This window comes from Bacillus rossius, chromosome 1 (genome assembly GCF_032445375.1).
Source record: "Bacillus rossius redtenbacheri isolate Brsri chromosome 1, Brsri_v3, whole genome shotgun sequence".
NCBI classification, from domain to species: domain Eukaryota; kingdom Metazoa; phylum Arthropoda; class Insecta; order Phasmatodea; family Bacillidae; genus Bacillus; species Bacillus rossius.
Window position 1 is genome coordinate 208897998 of NC_086330.1, and position 15149 is coordinate 208913146.

Genomic DNA, 15149 nt, shown 5'->3' on the forward strand with positions numbered 1-15149 from the left:
TGAAAATTTACAACGTAAAATAGAAAAGGATGTAAACACTGTAAATCTGAGGAAAACACACAGCATTAAGCGAGAAAATGATGTTTAGCGATGCAGGAAGACTAGTTGTTGTTGTAGTGTCAACTCTACAGAAGAGTTGGGTAATATATTCCGTTTTGCCCCGCTACTCCATTCCTCCGAGTTTTCCATCACAGGACTATGACTGATGCGGTGTGTGTATGTGCAGGTACAAGTGGTTAGACAAGCGCTTCGTGGGAACAGCTGCCAGGACTGTAGTGAAGAAGCTGGTATTGGACCAGCTAATCTTCACGCCACCGGTCATCATCGCCTTCTACATCAGTAAGCATTTATACACACTCGTCTCACTGCATTACGAGCAGATGCGTGTATCGTGGTATTGTATTTATGTGAAATTCATTAGTATTTATATTTATTTGTCGATTTATGAGCTCCTTAAGAATATGTACTATAGAATATCGCAGAAATTAATATGATACTTTAACACAGGTTTTACACAAAATCATTTACATAAATTAACAATTATATTCAAACTGATAAAACTTTTTCATCATTCAAAACAATAATCTTTACCCAAATTTATTCCAATCTTCTTTATTAAGAAGTAGGCTATGAATAATGTTTGAAATGTTGTAAATCATAAAAGTAAAGTTAGTGGTATAATTTTTAATGATAACAAGTAGTAGGCTATATAATTGTTCCTCCTGGCACTGGGTTCCGCGTGTGGTGCCGTGGTGCCGACCACCATCTTGCAGTGTGCCGTCACGGTGGCCATATTGGATGATCTTGAACTTTGACCATGACCTTGACCTTGGTGGCCATCTTGGATCCACCATTTTGGATGACGCAATCGTCGCCATTTTGTTTTCTTGAACTTTCCGCCATTTTATATATAATTTCACCATTGCAATTTACGTTACGGCCGCCATCTACAAAATCCGTTTTTTTTATTTTATGATATCGGGAAAAATTTTAAAATTCACAAAAAAGTTAATATATCGAATTTAATCATGAAGATTTAATTAAAGATATTTTGAAAAATTATAAAAAAATGTACACTTACACCATGAAGCTCGGAGAACTCGGTTCGAACCCATCTATGTCAAAAAAAGATGACAGGTCCTTTCCCCACGGAGGCCACTAGCAGACTGACCACCAAACACTTTGACCATTGCATATATCTCCCACCCTCTCACCCTCGCACCTCCCTTTCCTTCCCCTAACCCTTACTCATTTTTTTCTTGCAATTTCAATACCCTTCCCTAAAAATTCGTTTCTCGAAATTTACCCTCCCCCTCCATCTTCCCCCGCGCCTCTTACCCAATGCGCTCATGTAGACTCGTAGCTTCTTAGCCCCCTAGGCTAGTAGCTAAATAGCAGCTAGACCTAAAACTTTTTGGAGAAAAATACTATTGAATCCAATGACTATTGAAGTCAATGACTGTTGGAGCTAATGACTATTGAAACCAAAAGATTGTTGGAGCTAATGAATGCTGGAGCCAATGACTTGATGTCACTGGGGCTGATCCCGTTTGGCGTGGTTAAATTCCCGGCTGCTCAGATTTGCGATAGAGGGGGTTCGAGCCTCGTGGTATGGGGGATCTAGCCTAGCGCAGGTGTGTCGCTCTCCCGCTCAGGAAGTGTCTCGAAAATACAGCAGGTTCGTGTTGTCGAACATGACGAACCTGAAAAACTTCCTCGCCTCGTTTGCGTCCCGCGACGGCCAAGGCGTCTGTCTGCTAACACGCGCCTCCTGCGCGCCCGACATTTCCGCTGCCAACCGCGACACTGCCACTATACCACTCCAGCGGCACGACTTCCTCGTGATCTGTTGTCTTTGGCCACTGGCGCGATACTCCTGTGTCGCCCGCAAAATTCTCTCTCCCCCACACTCCCCTCTTCTACCGTGCGTTTTCGCCCGAGTTCCCACAACTCTTTTCATTCGTTCATTTCCCCCACCCTTATCAACAATTTTCCCCCACATCCCTACTCACTGGTGATGCCATCAGGGCAAAAAGGTGCAATGTGCAACAACGGTCTAAGCGACTGGAAGGAGCACTTGTGGCGACGTCAGACTGTTGGAGTGAATGACTGTTAGCGCTAATGACTATTGGAGCCAATGATTGATGGAGCTAATGACTGTTGAAACAAAATAACTTTGGAGACATTATATCATAAATAAAATAGGTGATTGCAACCTGCTGAGATGAATGTTTGTGAAAATGTAGCATTCATCTCGATAAATGTGATTCCTGTTTTGATGAATGTTCTTCCAATTGTGCTGCATTTCGTTGATTGTGCTTCCAAATGTGCTTCCTTTTTTAAATTGTGATTCCAAATGTGCTTCCTCTTTGAGATTGTGCTTCCAAATGTGCTTCCTTCTCGATGATTGTAGTTCGAATTGTGCTTTTTTTCGATGATTGTGCTTCCGATTGTGCTTCCTTTTCATTAAATGCTTGAACTGCGTGAATATTGTGTAGTCATTACGTACATTGCGTGAACATTGCGTGTATTGCGCGTCAATTGCGTGAATATTGCGCGTTCGTTCCGTTTACTGTGTATACTGTGTGTACTGTGTGTTCATTTCCTTTCCTGTGTGTACTGTGTGTTCATTCCGTTTCCTGTGTGTCAATTGCGTGAACATTGCGTGTTGGAGCGAATTGAGCTTTGGAGCTCTTGGAGCGCTTGAAGCTGATGGGCATTTGGAGTATTGTAGCCAAGTGTAAATGGATCTGACTGCGCGAATTGGACCTCTTGGAGCCAAGCGTATATTGGTGAGATCGAATTCCTGAGACGAGAAATTATCACTCCGCATTGAATTTTTTCGATCATATGAGCTTCTATTTTTAATGTTGTTTTGACTCTTGTATTATAGTAAATGGTTCTTGATTTGACTAGCATATTGTTCCATCGGGTGCATTTATATAAAAGTGTCGTAGACATCAGGTCGCTCAGTATGTTACTGTCGTCGACGGTATAAGGATCACCTAGTAGTTTCATCTGGTACATAAGTCGCGTAATTACCTGTTCTTGTGAACATGATGGCATCTTTGCCGTCTCTAACAGTGAATTCGATGGAGGTTGTACCATCGACTACGGGAACCCTGACGTCAGCATCGACGATGATGGAGCAGATCCCGTTGGCAACGACGACGAAAGCACTGGATGAGACTTCAACAGTCGTGGTACCACCAGTAGAAGAGAGCTTAATGAAATCAGTGTTGGCTGCACAGGAAACCTCGACGAACGCAGTTTCGTACTCGATTGAGAATTCAATGGATGGTGATTCGCCAAAAACTAACGAACATCGATGCCATTACTGCGAAAACATTTTCTCAAACATCAGCAATGCTCGTCTACACGAGAAGAGTGAATGTGCTAAGAATCCTCCTCACAACATGTTTGGCTGTGGGAAATGTCATAAGCAGTTTGCCAGAAAAAGTAATATGAAAACACACCTGAAGACACGCAAAGGTTGTGCTGTACGGCAAAAGTTACATGTTTCGCTGCAACAGCGAACAATTGATGTTCATAAGAGTATGCCTGGAAATGGTACACCTGCGGTAACGTCAGTATTTAGAGTGGGTCTGAAAGGCTCTTCATCACCGCGATACCCTTGCAGCTACTGCGATATGTCGTCTGGACATGGAAATAAACCTATGACAGTGGTCGCTGCATTACAGGTGAATGATAATGGCTTCTACTTGGCGCAGTCTGCATTTCGTGGAACATTGAAAGACTACAATTATCTAAATACGACAAGTGATTCGAAGGATATAAGTACTTTTCTTGATGATATCAGACAGGACATAATCAATCAGCTTATTGAAGATGTATCAAAATCGGTCTATTAAAATATAAATTGTGTTTGGACTGTATATATGCAAAGCCATATCCAATCGATGAGAAATTAAAGAAGTGTGCATTCAAGACATCGGTTGCAGTTTTTTACAGTTCTAACGATGTGAAGCAAACTGTTAACCACTGTCAAGAAGATGACTATGTCAGTAAAGGTTCTGGATGGTCTCTGTCTAGTATAAACCAGTTGGAGCTAAGAATTAGACATTTCACGCCTGTGCATGCCTAATTGTTTATAAAATTGCTGGCTTTCGCAAGTGTTCCTGTAGTAGAATTCAAATAATAAAAAATTAATATTATGTTTGTAAAAGAACTTGTGGTGTTTTATTTCTTGAATCTGTCACTTTGGTGGTATTTTTACATAAAATTAAATTTATTGCATCACCCAGGAACAGAACCAAGGAGAGGAACTGATCGAATCATTCAGTATTTTTATTATTTATTTTTTTGATGAATTTTGTACTTTTTCCCGAATTTCTAGCTAAGTAATTACACAATTCTAAGATGGTGTCCAAATTTCATGATAGTGAGCGCCTCAGTAATAATAAATGCTTAATGTAGCGAGTACTGAACCCAAACTGATGGATATAAGATGGACGTCAAGGGCCAAGGTCAAAGGTCAAGGTCAAAGTTCAAGGTCAAGATCAAAGTTCAATGTCAATATCAAAGGTCAAGGTTAAAGTTCAAGGTCCCAGTGAAAGTTCATGGTCAAGGTCAAAGTTCAAGGTCAAGGTCAAAGTTCAATGTCAAAAGTCGAGGTCAAATGTATGGTGAACAAAAAATTACACTAACATGGCATAAGCGACTTCTAGAATATGAAAACAAGATGGTGGCCTCCAGAGGACGAATACAATATGGCGGACATGATGTCATACCATCTGACGATATATACCTTGGTATTGGTGGTGGGAGGTCAATCTGTAGGTAGCTTCCGTGGAGGAAGGATATGTCGTTTTTTTATTTGTTGCTCTTACCGGGTTCGAAACAAGGACGGGAATCGATCTTATCAATCAGTATATTAATAAATTATATTTTTGATGAATTTTGAATTTTTTTTCATTAAAATCGGATAATAAATAAAGATTTTCAAGATGGTGGCAATAATGATAATTGATACAGTGGTGACATAATTCAAAATATCGGGTATGGCTTTAGACATTTTTTTTTTACTTTTTCTTGAGAATTTGTTTAAAATATTAATAAATTACTGGTTTCTCTCTCCTGGAATCGAACCGAGGACTGAAATCGATTAAGTAACAAAACATTAGAAGTGGGCAATTTTTTAAGTATTTTTTTGGAATTTTATCGGAATATCTAACATTAAAATTACGGATTTTCAAGATGTCGGGCGTAACGATAATTGCAACAGTTACGTCTTAATACAAGATGGCGGTTCTGTCTCAAACAAGTGATGCTATTATACTTTAAATTTAAAAAAAAATTATAAGTCCGAATATGTATGTTATTTTTATATAAACCTTATTTCATTCTCAGTCTGGTAACTATCTTAATGGCCATGCGGTCAAAGGCATATGTTTTCCTACCTAGAGGTCAGAGCTGAAATGGTTTGAATCACAGCCCTTCCAATGTATTTTGCATAAAAAATTAAATTTAATATGTCGATAAGGACCATATAGCTCTGGTAGGTAATGGAACATCGACATTATGTGATGAGACAGAGCGACGCTGGCGCTCTCTAGGAACAAAGAGCAGAAACATAGTTGATGGTATCCAAGATGGCGGCCTCCAACAGAACAGATAAAAAAATCAATATGGCGGCCTTGACGAAAATTTCATCATGAGTGAGTGGTGCGCTAGATTTATAGATGGCGGATCCAAGACAGACACCAAGGTCAAGGTCAAAGATCCAAGGTCAAGATCGTCCAAGATGGCCGCCGTGACGTTAGAGATGGACGTGACGTCAGAACTCGGTCTTCACCACTCACCACAGCCAGAAGCCAGTGCCCGGACATACTTTCCTTAACTATTTGTAATTATTTTTTATTTTAATTTGTATTGCTTTATTTCTCGAAATTGTAACCTTTTTGTTACTATGTATTAAATTATAACTCTTTTAAGTGAACTTAAATTACTTTGCATTGACTAATGAAACATCGTACCATGAACAGGAATCAATCGAGTCCATCAGTAAATTAATGAGTGATTTTACCGATGGATCTGTAATTTTTCCTGGATTTCTATGTCTATAATTGCGAATTTCCAAGATGTCGTTTTAATTTCAAGATGGCGGATACCGTGATAAATAACTTTCTCTTTATAAATAATGCTGCACTTTTGTAGCTAAGAAATAAACTAACATGATGGTAATGCACTCTATCAGATGACATGTGTACTACGTGACATCATCGCTCCTAGTAACAAGTATTGAAAAAGTGATGTTGGTGGTTTTCTTCTAGCAGGCGATGTGTTAACTAGCGCTCCTGCTAGCAAGTACTGAAAACAATATGTTGGATCCAAGATAATCACAATTGTGAAGGTTAAAGGTCATGGTTAAGTTTAAGGTCAAGGTTCAAATTCAAGGTCAACATCAAAGGTCAATGCCAACAGTATAGGTCAAGGTCAATGTTCTAGTGAACAAAAATTAATCTAACATGGTGGTAGTGCACTCTAGCAGACAAATCAAGATGGCGGAAGTGACGTTATACTAGCGGTCAATATATACCTTGGCATTAGTGGTGGGATGTCAGTCTGTCGGCGGCTTCCGTGGAGAAAAGATCTGTTGTGATTTTTTTTTGTCCTCGCCGGGTTAGAACCAAGGACTTAAGTGGGTGTTTTTACAAAAAAATAATTTTATTAATATTTCTTTTTTTATAAATTTAAAAGGTTTTTGAATCCCTAGCATTAAAATTTCGGATTTTGCAAATGGCGACAGTAACGAAAAGTGAAATGATCTGTAGATAATCCAAGATAGTGTCTATAACAAAATGCACAACGATTATGTCATACACTTCCAAGATGACGTCCGTAACGAAATGTGTAACATTTCTATAATTTTTAGATGGTGACCATAACGATATTAGCAATGGTGTTTTTATACATTTTTATTATAATACTATAAATTTTTTATATATATTTTTTAATTGTTCCTGATTTTCTATCAAAAAATACAAATTTTCAAGATGGCGGGCATATCAATAATTGGAAAATTTTCGTCTTAATACAAGATGGCGGCAATGGCATCCTAATTGTTAAGGTTATGATATCGGAGGCTGTAGTTAATTATTCTTAATCCTTAAAATGGATATTTCTAGCCGTTGGCATTATTGAGGACTAAAACAAAAATTTTCTTTTAAAACAAATTTTTTTTTCTTTAAATCAGGATTTTTTTGGGGGGGATTTTCAGTATTTTAAAGTCATTTTTGAGGAATTTTGAGTCATTTTTATGTCAAAAATGGCTGTTGTGGTGTCACAATCCACGTACCGAATCTCGGCACCGGCACCACCGCCTGCAGCTTAGGCTCGAATTGCCTTTTGTACACTACTGTTGAAAATTGAGAGGAGCTAACTAGGTTTATTGCAAGACATGCTGCATAGGAATCAAAAGAAAAACTTTTGTTTCAATTTATTATGGTAGTTGGAGTTTCCAAATTGTCTAAGCGATATCCCTCAGCAGTTTAAATAGTTTTACGCAATTTAAGCAAAGAAAATTCTTCTGTTAAGTATAGGACATTTCGATATATTTTCTTTGCCAAAGAATACTTTTGTGAATAAATTGAACCGGCTCATTAGGAAGTGTGTATCATTCTGGTAGATTTTATGGGCATGTGTCGTTTTGCCTAAAGGCGTTTTGCCTAATTTAGGCAAAACGCCGTTAAGGCAAAACTCTGTCAGGCAAAACGCCGTTAGGCAAAACACCATTAGGCAAAACGCCATTAGGCAAATCGCCATTAGGCAAAACGCCGTTTGCCAAATAGGAGTTAGGCAAAACGCCGTTAGGCAAAACACCGTTAGGCAAATCACCATTAGGCAAACCGGTGATAGGCAAAATGCCGTTAGGTTAGGTTAGGTTAGCTTAGGTTAGCTTAGGTTAGGTTAGCTTAGGTTAGGTTAGCTTAGGTTAGCTTAGGTTAGGTTAGGTTAGGTTAGATTAGCTTAGGTTAGGTAAGCTTAGGTTAGGTTAGGTTATGTTAGGCAAAATGCCATTAGGCAAATCGCCATTATCAAAATGCCGTTAGGTAATTTGCCATTACACAAAACGAGGTTTTGTCATCATAGTAACATTTTAGGCAAAACGCCGTTAGGCAAAACGCCATTAAGGCAAATCGCCGTTAGGCAAATCGCCGTTAGGCAAAACGCTGTTAAGCAAATCGCCGTTAGGCAAATCGCTGTCAGGCAAAACGCCTTTAGGCGAAATGACTTTAGGCAAATCGCCGTAACAAATTCATGTTTAGGCAAACCACCGTTAGGCAAATCGCCTGTTACTCGATTTTATATGTTGAGGTATACCAACTGTGCATATATTAAAGAAGAAATGGAAAGTAATTTGCTTTTAGGGATTTCAATTCAACGTTAAGTCTAGTATTGAAAATAGATCAATACATTTTACCATATGTCAATAATTCAACAGGGTAAGCAACTTTTATATTTTTACAAAATTGGATCTCTCATGCATACCAAACAATTCCCTTACGAATAAAATAGAGAACCTGAAACAATAACAATGGATACTAGGGTAGTACAGGTATTATAAAGATAAAAAATTTCAGAATTCACACTATGATTAGATAAATGTGAATTTAACATCCCAACCGATACTTGGAATATAAGATAGACAAGGAGGGGCTGCATACATATACTAAAACATAGTATCATTAAAAATGCACAACCGCCACCTTTCCAATGACACAGTTTGGTGTGTAACTTTCTCTTCAGTTAAGAAGATAGTGTTCAATAAAAATAAACCAAATATATATTATAGTGGTAAAAACGAGCTAACGTTATGTAAGGGTACTTCAGTTTGGGCGATTTATTACTGACAATCAGCATTTATTGGCAAAAGAAGAGATACATACGTTTGGTTCTAATATATACACAGTGTACATATGTAATCAGATCAGTTAAATAGGGAAATGATATCACTTATATCCAGTTGCTGGAAACTATACATAAAGAAAATAGAATTGAGTGCTAACAATGGCATCGAGGAAAAGCGAGTAAAGACGTCTTACATCATGCACACAAAATAATAAAGCGTAAAAAAAAGATTAATAGAATTAATTAAAAATATTGCATTTTATTTGGTCTCTCAGTTATAAATCTTTAATATGTAAATATTAACAAGCGATATGATTTTAACCTTTATATAAAATGTAAATATAACCAGTTAAAAGTAATGTAATTTCTTAATAGTTTTTGATTGATAGATCCTGAACTTAGATGTTAGTAGGGGAGAGTAAAATTAATGTATGTTTTATTTATATTTATGTTAAAAAGAAAAGACTGATTGCTGATCTGTGAACATTTTCATAACAGATGATTGGGGATGTGTATTCTGCCGCCCTCTTCACCTCAACCTGGCCAAATACCAAGGAGGTACAGAGGCCAACAGTGAAAGCATGGGGAACGGGCTCAATGGTGCCTTGTTAGGCGTGTAGAAAATCATGAGAACCTTGAGCCGACTGGGGAGGCCATATTACAGGATAAAATAGTTAAATATATTTACTAGTCAAAATTAATACAAAAAGTGGTTTTAGTTAAATGAATACAGCAATATCGTTTCTCTGTTCCTTATATTTTCTTTTCTTTAAATTCTTTTACTTTAAATAATAACAATAACAAGTTTAATATCAATTGATGAGTATACAGTCATACTTATAGAAAAAGTAAATGTTAAGATAAGGGGCCCCTTTAGATATTTAAGTTAAGCACATTGATAATGATGTTAAGAATTACATAGGTTAAAAATTACATAGGTTAAGTCCAAAAAAATTAATTATTAGTCCAAAACAATGCCGAAAAAGCTAGGTTAAAATTTTATCTTTTGATGTGTGGTGGCTCATGGTTGCTCTTCTGCATGCAGAAAGTAACAAAGAAGATCTTTCCTGATTAGACGAGCTGCATCAGGCACTGAGGAGCACCATGACTCAGGTGACGAAGAAGCTGTGTGTCACGAAGTAATCGCGCCCATGGCCACCCACGCCTTCCGCACACACACTGTACATAAATGTATTACAAAATAAGATAATTGAACAAAATATCATTTCCACATATTCTTGAAGGAATATGCGATTTTACTCACCACTTGCGGTGTACGGAGAATTAATTAAGACATTGATGTCAAGATTAAGAAACGGCCGAAGGTAGGAACAGTTACATCATGGCCGAAATGCTTCAAAAAGAAAGACGTATTGTTTTGTGCAACTGTTGAAGACCATAGAGTTGAGACATGAAAGACTGCACATGTAAAACAAAAAGAGTTACACTATAGTGCGATTTCCCAAATCAACATTCATTATGGACAAAAGTAAAATTATTTTGTTGAAAAATTAATATAAAAATTTTAACACAGAAACTTGTGCTTTATAAATATAAATTATGCTGAACTTGTTGGTTACAAGATGATTTACAAATTCAAGAATAAAAAAAAATTATGGCTCCCAGTTTGCTATACAAAATAAAATAAAAACAATAACTATAAAATAGATAAAGTGAGCATGCGCATTACTACAAATGTGCAATGGCAGACACTCCTCCCCTCAAAGGGCAACAGCCGGTGAGTGGCAACAGTTAATAAGTCCCAAAACTAAAATAACATCCCAATTACAACAATACCCACATAAACACTTAGCTATATATATAAAAAAATTACTATTCCACATTAGACGATGAGGCTAAGGGAAACAACATTGTCCCGGAAGGGATAGGAGGTGAAGGATTTGGGAGGGTGGTCGAGATGGAGCGCAACTTCAAGAAAAGGATAATGCTCAAAATGTGGATACAAATTAAGACCAGGGAGGATATGGATATGGCAGCAAGGTTAAAGTGAGAGTAGGACTCAACGTGTTGTTGCTTCGGACGAAAGAGATTAACTACATCGTGAAAAGGAGCACCGTTAGGACGGGACTTTAACATACCATTAATATCCTTAATAAGAGAAGCATTGATGGTTAAATTAGGGAGTGAAGCAAAGGACAGCTTGCTGAGGTTAAAATTAAATTTTGGGATGTGAATAGAATGTAAAGTTAGATTGAAATGTAAAGTAGAAATTACTGACCCAAAAGTTTTGAAAAATGGGCTTACAATGTCACAATGGGAAACATTATTTATACATCCACTACCAATTAAAGAAATAGTTAAAGGTGGAAATGACTCCGCAGTTGATCGACACACTAAGGTAACATCCAATGAATGATTACTAGCGAATAACCAAAGTGTATTGGTTTTTTGAAGGAAAGGTAAATCCAGTGAAACAAAGCTTTTATCACAAATTTCATAAGTGGGTTTACCAAGAAAAGGGTTAAACTCACAATTACTGACATGAGCATCAAAAAACGGAAAGGTCGGGGAACATAAGGTTACACCGTATTTTTTACAACCCGAGAGAGAAGAAGAAAACACAGGAGCAAATATTTTTCTGTCTGGACTAACCAACAAAGTGTCGTGCACGTTGAGTAAAAGATAATGTTTGAACTCAGAAGAGAAAAATGGGAAGGCGAAAATGTTATAAGCCTCAAAACTGCTATCCTTGTTTGCTAGAGGCACGTTAACAATGACATTTAATGAACCATTATAGACGATGGCTTGGACTTTACTCAAACCATAAAACATGTAGAGATTATCATGCGAAATTGTAGCCAACATATGCAAGGGTAGGGCAATATACTGTTGAATTTTAAACAAAAGATCAATAAACACCGTGGGTGTTAGAAGAGTGGAACTTAGTTGTCCATGAACACTGTTTTCAATAGCTTGTCTTAGATCGGAAATTTCCAGCCGAGCACTAGATAATGTCTCACTAACCCTAAACAAAAGGGTATTTAGATCAATTCTCCAACTTATTAATGTGATTTTGTCACAGACTTCATGGATGGAGCTGTTTAATGCTTTGTAAAATTCATTATGGCTATTTAGATAATGTAACGCCAAATTTTTAATGAGAATAGTGTTGTTTATGACTCTATCTTCTAAATTCTTGACCACAATCATATGATGTAACATACTGTTAGAAATGTCATCTTGATTCTCGTTAACCACTTTCAGTCTTTTCTCCAAGACAGTCAAATCATCACTATCTAGGGTACCGAAAACTGTCTTCAATATAGAACCACCAAAATTAAACCAACCACGTTTTTGCCTTCTAGGGCGATGGGGCAGAAGTGAAGTTAAAGCCATAGTCTCAGTTTTGTATGCAATAAAGTTTTCTTGTAGTTGTTTGACCACAAACGCAAAATTCTGATTCCAAGCTTCATCATCGTGATGACCACTATTCAGTGAAATAACTTTGTCCAGAAAAACATCCAATTGTTTACTTTCATTTTCAAGTTGAACTAAATTGAAGTCAAGCACAATGGAATAAACATTGTCCGAAAAGATTAGCGAATCTTGTTTTTCGAAGAGAATACCAGAATTCAAATGATTTACCGTAACTCTTCCAAGAGCGAAGGAGTAAGCACAAACAAGGAGGCACAAGACCCCGAACATGGCACACGACCACAAGAAAATACAGGAGACGGGAGATTCACAGCGACACTAAAACAAGAACACAGGAAAACACCTTTGGATAGGGAAATATAAATAAAACAACATTTTAAGATTTCTAATTATTAATAATACCCAACATTATTCAGATATTACCCACACCTCATGTGATCTAAACTAGAGCACACCCATAAAAACATACCCTAAACAAAGATAAAAAAAATAGATGTTATAAAAACTTAAATTACTACCATGGTTTTTTTTGTTTATGTAATATGCATAAAGAATAGGCCTATTCTGAAAAAAAAGTTAAATAAATTATGAATCCTCAAGACTACGATCAGTGGGTGATCAAGCCACGATCAAACTAATTCAAGGATTGGACCAAAGTAAACACCTGCAGTGAAGACCAAACGAAAGGACCTGCAGATCCCAACATTGGACAATTCAGACTGGAGGTGGAGAGTGATACCTTTTTATGTGTGAAATGTGAGCTCTGGTCACATAAGAACCCGTGTCAGGATCAGCTAGGGCAGCTGTCACTGGGGTTAAAAAGCATTGGATGTGATAAGGGCCTGACCAGCGAAAAGACAGTTTCGCCATCCTCTTATCCACTGCTTTACTGGTAGGATGTGACTTGCATAAGACGAGGTCACCTCGTCGAAAAGGATTTTTGACTCGATTCTTATCATATTTAATACGACTTCTTTCATGTGAGTGCTTAAGGTTTTTAAGGGCAGCTGCCCAAATTACTTTAATGTTTTTAGAATCCTTAGGTAACAGGTCATCCAAGGACCAAAGATTAGACAAGGGATTGTTCGGAGCATAGGTGAACATCAAATTGAAAGGCGAAGATTTATGTGACTCATGACGTGAATAATTAAAAGCCATCTGAAGCCAACGCAGATTTTTGTCCCAACTAACTTGATCTTTCGCATGGAAGGCAATTAAGGCCGAACGGAGGTTACGATTGAACCTTTCCGCATGCGAAGGTGGAGGATAGTATGGTGACAACGTGATATGACGTATACCATGTGTGAAGCACATAATTTTGAATAATTTGGAAGTAAATTGTGATCCATTATCCGAAACTATTGATGAAGGAACCCCAAAACTTTGGAATATGTAGGATTGAAGAGCCCGAATCGTGGATGGAGCATCAGCTTTTCTTAAAGTAATCAACCAAACAAATTTGGAAAATGCATCCACACAAACTAATAAGATACTATTTCCATCTTTACTCCTTGGAAAAGGGCCTACGAAATCAACAAATAATTTTTGCATAGGTTTGTCGGATATTTCAGAAGACAAAAAACCTAAATGGGTATTCTGAGCAGGTTTACTAAGTGCACAAAGATGACATTGTTTGACTCTATCAGCCACCTCAGCATACATGCCTTTCCAAACAAAATGCTTTTTAATAGCCTCAATAGTTTTGTATATACCGAGATGAGCACCAAAAGGCGAGGAATGAAAATATTCGAATACTAGGGGTTTCAATACTTTGGGAAGAACAATACGTTTCTGATTTTTTCGAGTTTTGGAAAACAAGATACCTTTGGACAGAAAATATGGTTTTTGTTGGATACCTGAACTCAAATTTTGGACAATTTTGTGCAATTCCTCATCTTCCTCCTGATGAGCCTGAATAGTCTTGAAGGCTAAAGGGAAATCAGTGACCAAAACATTACAAGTGGCTTCCTCCTTACTAGGCTGTGAACAATAAAACATACGTGAAAGCGTATCAGCAATTACATTCTGTGTTCTTCTTATGTGCTGAACCTTGAATTTTAGAGATGAGATTTTCATGACCCAACGACCGATATTGCCTAATTGTCGTGGGTGCGCCAAGAGCCATGATAGAGCTTGATTATCCGTTTCCAAAAGGAATTCTGTATGTTCTAAGTAAGGCCTGAACTTATCTATACCAAAAACAACAGCGAGACATTCCAATTCATAAATAGATGCTACCTTCTCTTGATTGGTCAGAGTCCGGGATGCAAAAGCTATCGGATGGCGGGCAGCATCAAACTCTTGTGCTAAAACCGCCCCTATTGCTGAACCTGAAGCATCGGTTTGCAAAATGAAAGGTCTCGAAAAATCTGCCATACGGAGTACTGGTGGACTCATTATATCATTCTTTAGTGTTTCAAAAGCTTTTTGTTGTTTTTCTCCCCATTCAAATTTCACATTATTTTTACGGAGTTGATTCAAAGGAACGGCCTTCTCGGCCAAATTAGGAATAAATTTTCCAAAAAACTGGACCATACCGATAAATCTAGCTATACCTTTAACATCTCGGGGTGGAGGAAACTCTCTAATGGATTTTGTACGTTCTGGATCGATGGAAATACCTTGAGAAGAAATTTTATGACCAAGGAATGAAATCTCTGGGACAGCAATTTTAATCTTTTGTGGGTTAACGGTTAAGCCTGCTTTCTCGAGACGAGAGAAAACTTCTCTCAAGTGTTGAAGATGTTCCTAAAAATTCTCAGAATATATAACAAGATCATCCAAATAATTGTATACAAATTTAAATTTAATGTCATGAAAAATTTGATCCAATAATCGTGTGAGGACTTGAGCTCCAGTAGCAAGCCCAAAAGGAACTCGCG

General features: G+C 37.4%; 1 protein-coding gene across 1 annotated transcript in view; it reads left to right on the plus strand.

Annotated features, from left to right (window-relative positions):
* The window catches only part of LOC134527261 (mpv17-like protein), a 520718-nt gene that overhangs the window by 450999 nt on the left and 54570 nt on the right, over positions 1–15149 (plus strand). Inside the window, exon 4 of the mRNA XM_063359784.1 lies at positions 227–339. Coding sequence (XP_063215854.1) covers positions 227–339 — 113 coding nt within the window. The remainder of the gene's footprint in view (positions 1–226; positions 340–15149) is intronic.